Source organism: Peromyscus leucopus, chromosome 3 (assembly GCF_004664715.2).
Source record: "Peromyscus leucopus breed LL Stock chromosome 3, UCI_PerLeu_2.1, whole genome shotgun sequence".
NCBI classification, from domain to species: Eukaryota; Metazoa; Chordata; class Mammalia; order Rodentia; family Cricetidae; genus Peromyscus; species Peromyscus leucopus.
The window spans coordinates 141315596-141322059 of record NC_051065.1 but is presented as its reverse complement, the minus strand read 5'-3'; the positions used below and the strand labels follow the sequence as shown (position 1 = coordinate 141322059).

General features: G+C 37.5%; 1 protein-coding gene across 2 annotated transcripts in view; it reads right to left on the bottom strand.

Moving 5' to 3' along the window:
- Positions 1-448: 448 nt before the first annotated feature.
- The window catches only part of LOC114701412 (killer cell lectin-like receptor 2), a 32696-nt gene continuing 26680 nt past the window's right edge, over positions 449-6464 (bottom strand). For both annotated transcript variants that reach the window (XM_037204073.1, XM_037204074.1), the window contains one exon: positions 449-2746. In XM_037204073.1, coding sequence (XP_037059968.1) covers positions 2587-2746 — 160 coding nt within the window. In that variant the 3' untranslated portion in view covers positions 449-2586. The remainder of the gene's footprint in view (positions 2747-6464) is intronic.

The window sequence follows — 6464 nt, the reverse complement described above, 5'->3', positions numbered from 1 at the left end:
GTCCTCAGGGGAGACCTTGATCTGGAAGAGGTGGGAATAGGGGGGGAGGTATGCTGGGGGGAAAGGGAGGGGGCAGGAAGGGAGAGAACAAGGGAATCTGTGGCTATTATGTAGAACTGAATAGTATTGTAAAATAAAAAAAAAGAGAAAAAAATAAAACTTATTATAGAAGCATAAAAAGTAGTAAGTCAAGCTTAAATAAAATGACAAATTTAATACTGTTGAATGACTTATTTCAGAATATGAAGACTAGACAGTAGAAAATATTTAACATATAATTTATCAAATGCAACATATACATATTATGTTGATACACAAACCTCATACAATATTATAATTAGAGGACAACAAATCCAATAGAAGGTGAGAAAATATAAACAGATATTTGAAAAAGGAAAACATATGAGTGGCCAATAAGCACTTGATAAAAGATGGTTACTATCACTAGTTCTTAGAGAAATGTGAATTCCTTTATTCATCACAATAGTAAAAGCCCAAAGCATTGATAATATCAAGTGTTGGTACAGATGAAGGGGCAAAGGGAGCTCTCTCATATTGCAGAGAAAGTAAGATGATACAAGCCATGTGAAACATACCAGATGTTTCTTGTTAAATGAAACTGTACTTAACACAAAGATTATAGTATCAGAGTTCCAGATGTATACAAAAAGAATTAAACATATGTTCACACAGTGACTAGCACAATTAGCATAAGAACATTTTTTAATTGTTAAAACAGATCATCTATTCACATGTGAATGCCAAAATACTATGAAACATTTGAGTAATAGAAAAGTGCTTTGTAACAAAAACAGTGAACCACTGATCTGTGAAAAAAGCTTGGGTTAACTAAAAATGATAATGATAGTAATAATAGTAAGAGATGCAAAGAAATATGGAGTTAATCACAAATCTCTATTTAGTATATGAAACTATGGAATGTTCCTTATTAATTGACAGTAGAAGAGCATGCTGGCTTACCTGGGCTCAGGTGGGGAGGCAAAGGGGCAGAAAAGAACTTTGGGTAGTTAAAAAATAATGTCCCTCAGGGTTTTATTGTTCTCTTAGTGTGTCTATTGCTGTGATAAAACACCATGACAAAACGACTTGGAGAGAAAAGTGATTGGTTTGCTAATATTCCAAATAACAGCCCATCACTGAAAGAAGTCAGGACAGGCACTAAAACCTGGCAGAAACCAGGAGGCAGGAGCTGATTCAGAGACCATGTAGGAGTACTGGTTACTGGAAGATTCCCATGGTTTGCTCAGGCTCATTTCTTATGGAACCCAAGAACACCAGCCCAGAGATTACTCCACCCACAATAATCCGAGTCCACTCAATCAATTGTTAATTGATAAAATTCCCTATATGCTTGCCTACAGCCAGATCTTATTGATGCACTTTCTCAATTGAGGTTCCCCCTCTCAGATGTATCTAACTTGTGTCAAGTTGACATAAAAATAATCTGCACATGGTTCTTGAAGAAATGTACATAGTTTTTAAAACTCATATTGCTGATGACTTAGAGTAGGTACATTTTGTTACCTACATACTACAGGTAAAATTTTATTTTTTTAATATCAAGGTCCAAAAACAGACATCATAAGTCAATAACAATTTTAGATCTAAAGGACATTACAAGTGAATTCACTGACACTAGTGCATATGAGGAAATATTGACAGTGATATGATGCAGAAAACTGACAAATATGAATATAGGTTATGGAGTAGAGCAGATAACTTAGTCAAAACTAAATTTCTTGAGTTTTATAGTTTTAGTATGATGCTATAAAAGAAACTGCTTGTCACTAGGAAATATCTATAGACAGTTTAATTATTGTCATTATCATTATTATCATGCTTAATGAGATAGTATCACACTAGCTCACAATAACCTCAAAGTTATTATATAGATTAGGCTACATCACAACTCATATACCTATAAGATTATAAGTTTGAGCCAAGACATCCATCTGGCTTCAAATAATATTACTGTATCTATGTGGTCTCAACTTAACAGCAAATCAATGAGACAACGGGGTATGAGAACACATACGGACTATGGATGGTTGTATGAGTTCCTTGAATTAGCCTAGGAACTATTCATCAAATCTAGAAATGTATTTTATAGCAAAAGAATGATTCTTAAAAATAAATTTCTCTACATACTAAAAATAATGAACACTAACCAACCAACTAACAAACAGAAACCTACAGCTGTACCTTAGTCCTTAATTGTGAAGTCAGAGCAATGGAGTACAGAAATGGATTATCCTAGTGAGAAGGAGATGGGTGTGCTATTTTTCGTGGTTCTGCATTTGGATCTGTGTGTCATCCAGGAAACAAAGAGAATGATATTGCAGGCTTGGAACAAATGGCATCCATTCTCCAGACATAAGCTACTGTGTTCACAAGAAGTAAGATGGCTTCTGCTGTGTTAAGACAGGTTTCAGAAGAATGTTTCTTCCCTTTGCCATTCCTTACCCTGTTTGCTTGGCTGATGGAGTCCTGTGGTTAAGACATTCAGTCATTAAGTAGACACAAATCATCCCAGGAAACCAACAAGGATGAGAAAATGTTCCATTTTTACTTTTCCTTCTTACTGCACACTGAATGAGGGAATTTATCCATTCTCTTTTCACAGATACAGGGGTGGGTTCTACCACAGTCATCATGATGTATACCTGTAAACCTGAGATATGCACAGCCTCCAATTTCCTTCAATGATTTCACTGTCATCAAATTACTATAAAACAAAACATATAATGGACAGTTATTAAAATTTGAAGCTTATATTGATGCAAGCTATGATTTTAAAAACAAAGTTTATTTGCCAAAATATACAGAATATAGAATCAATTGTGTTTTACTAAAGGGTTTTGTTTTCTCTGAACTCAAAGAAAATGGTCTTGGGCCAGTGACATGGCTCAGTGAATAGAAGCCATTGCCATGAAAGCTGACACCCTGAATTTAACTCTCATATATCACACAGTAGAAGGAGTGAAATGACTCTTTCAACTGCCCTCTAGATACAGATATGCTGTAACATGGTCACACAAATGTGCATACGTTCACAGAAATTTTTTTAAAGTAATAAAAAAAAAACAGAAAAATTATTTCTTGATCACAATTTATCACTTGATAATTTTCTTGATTAATATTTATTTCACACTGTTAATTTTTCATCATTAAGTAAAGTTTTGAGATTACTAAGGAATATTTTTACACTAAAGTTGATTTTGTATGATACTTTCTCTATAAAGACCTTAAAAAAAACAAAAAAAAAGAATGTATGTGGCATACAGGGTAAGGTATTATGGCTTGGGCAATATAGAGAGTTTTAACCTGGCTAGCCTGATGAGAATCTGCATCAAAGAAGAACAGAAAGAGAATAGAATCCACAGAACTCCATGGGGCTGAGAGTACAAACAGATAAATCTTCAACAAAATATAATGTACTTTGAGCCCTGAATTTAAGTTATATGGAAATAGAGTATTCAGATTTACCCTGGGAACAGAAAATAAAGATAAATGAAAGTACATGGCCCATGGATCACAGACAGAACAGATAAGGTACAGCAGAAATGAGTATACACATTGGCTAGCCATGAGATAGGATTATGGATACAAACAATAAAGCTTGTGTGTTGAACATGGGCAAAGAGGAAAGGACCCAGCAGGTGGCAGCTGGCAGCGTCTCCTGACTCAGCCTTCTTGTTCCTAGAATTCTCCTCTCTGCTTGTCCTGCCTATACTATACTTTCTGCCTGGCTACTGGCCAATCAGCGTTTTATTTATCAACCAAATCAAACAACACATTCACAGCACACAGAGCAATATCCACAGCAATTAACTATTCACAAAATATACATGAAACTCATATTCTGCATCATGAGCTCTTATCTTTACCTCCATGTTGATGCCCATCTAGTCCTCTAACCCAGAAACACAAGTTAATCTCACAGCATCTCACTAGGTTCATTAGAAGCTAACATTATAAGCAACTGTCCAAGCTACTGCATTTTCCCACTGGAGAATATGCTTGTTGAATCCACAGAAAACTTCTGACTCACTTATTAAATCCTAATATCTGGCTCTAGTAATCACACCACCATTAGGAAATAGTTCTGCAGCATAGTCAAGGTCTACAAAGATTACTTAACCTGGATGCAGGCATCCTCTCAGCCCTGCACCTCACTTTAAATATCACCACTTGCCCATTTCACTCTACATAGTGTTGTAGGATACAAAAAAAATTATTAACTCTGTGGTCATTCATGGTGAACACCATCAATTCCATCCCTTGAGAGGTAGAGGCAGGAGTAGTTGAGCAAACCATTATGAAGTGATAGTACATAGAGAAAACACAGAATTAATCATAATAATGTGTGTGCTTTGAACATATAGATATAACCCATAAGGCCTTCTGTTTTCTGACCACTTCTGTTACAGTTTGGCCACCTCTGTGACAGCCTGCTTGAGAGTGTCCTCGGAGAAGAGAAAGGAAGTTATTTTCCTGAATATTTGGTACCTAGCTGTCATCCTCCTGGGGCCGCATTTAGAACTGAAGTGAGCCAGAATTGCATTGTTCCCAGACAGAGAATGAAAGGTTCCTGAGAAAGTTGCTACTGTAGATACTATGCTACAGATAGTTTCTGTAGCTGCTGAAGAAGAAATTCAGGAAATACCATGAAGAAAATAGCATCATGAGCAACATCCACAGAAACAGTACATTAAATCACAGAACTTCAGATATTAGGATAACCACCTAATGTGTGTAAAATAAGAGTGGTTGATATCTTTCAATAGAAAAGGGACAGGAGAGACTGGCCCCCAGCTCCCATCCTGCCCCGGACTTCCCTTCTGAACAAGAGGGGAGTGGCTGGGCTCAGCCTAGATCCCATCCATGGGCACCAGCCACTGCAGGGAAGACCTGCCCAACTTGGCCCCAGATTCTGGCCACTGGGCAGGATCCCTTCTACCCCCACCCCTACTGGGAAAGCTCCCCTTCTCCAAGACCCCCAGCAGACCCTGCAATTTCCACAACCTGCCCCCACGCCCATCATCACCTGAGACCCCACCCACTTCCTGAGACTTAGAGACTGTCCCGCAGCTCCCATACTGCCTTGGACTTCCCTTCTAGACGAGAGGTGCGTGCCTGGGCTCAGCCTAGATCCCATCCCTGGGCACCAGCCACTCCGGGGAAGACCTGCCCAACTTGGCCCCAGATTCTGGCCACCTCTCAAAGTGAGAGCTGAAATCAATAAAATAGAAACAAAGAGAACAATACAAAAAAATTTTGAAACAAAGAGTTGGTTCTTTGAGAAAATCAACAAGATAGACAAGCCCTTATCCAAACTAACCAAAAGACAGAGAGAGAGCATCCAAATCAACAAAATCAGAAATGAAAAGGGGGCCATAACAGCAGACATTGAGGAAATCCAGAGAATCCAGAGAATCATCAGGTCATACTTCAAAAACCTCTACTCCACAAAATTGGAAAATCTAAAAGAAATGGATAATTTTCTGGATAGGTACCACATACCTAAGTTAAATCAAGACCAGATTTACCTATTTAAATAGTCCAATAATCCTTAAGGAAATAGAAACAGTCATTAAAATTCTCCCAAGCAAAAAAAGCCCAGGACCAGATGGTTTCAGCGCAGAATTCTACCAGATCTTCAAAGAAGAGTTAATACCAATACTCTCTAAATTGTTCCAAATTCTTTCTATGAGGCTACAATTACCTTGATTCCTAAACCAAACAAGGATACAAAAAAGAAAGAGAACTACAGACCAATCTCCCTTATTAACATTGATGCAAAATTACGCAATAAAATACTGGCAAACAGACTCCAAGAACACATCAAAACAATTATCCACCATGATCAAGTAGGCTTCATCCCAGGGATGCAAGGGTGGTTCAACATATGAAAGTCTGTCAATGTAATACACCATATAAACAAACTCAAAGAAAAAAAAACACATGATCATCTCAGTAGATGTAGAAAAGGCATTTGACAAAATCCAACACCCTTTCATAATAAAGGTCTTGGAGTGATCAGGAATACAGGGAACATACCTAAACATAATAAAGGCAATTTACAGCAAGCCAACAGCCAACATCAAATTAAATAGAGAGAAACTCAAATCAATTCCACTAAAATAAGGAACGAGGCAAGGCTGTCCACTCTCCCCATACTTATTCAATATAGTACTTGAAGTTCTAGCCAGAGCAATAAGACAACAAAGGGAGATTAAGGGGATACAAATTGGAAAGGAAGAAGTCAAGCTTTCCCTATTTGCAGATGACATGATAGTATACTTGCGTGACCCCAAAGATTCAACCAAGGAACTGACAGCTTATAAACACCTTCAGCAACATAGCAGGATACAAGATCAACTCAAAAAAATCAGTAGCCCTCCTATACACAATTGACAAACAGGCTGAGAAGGAAATCAGAG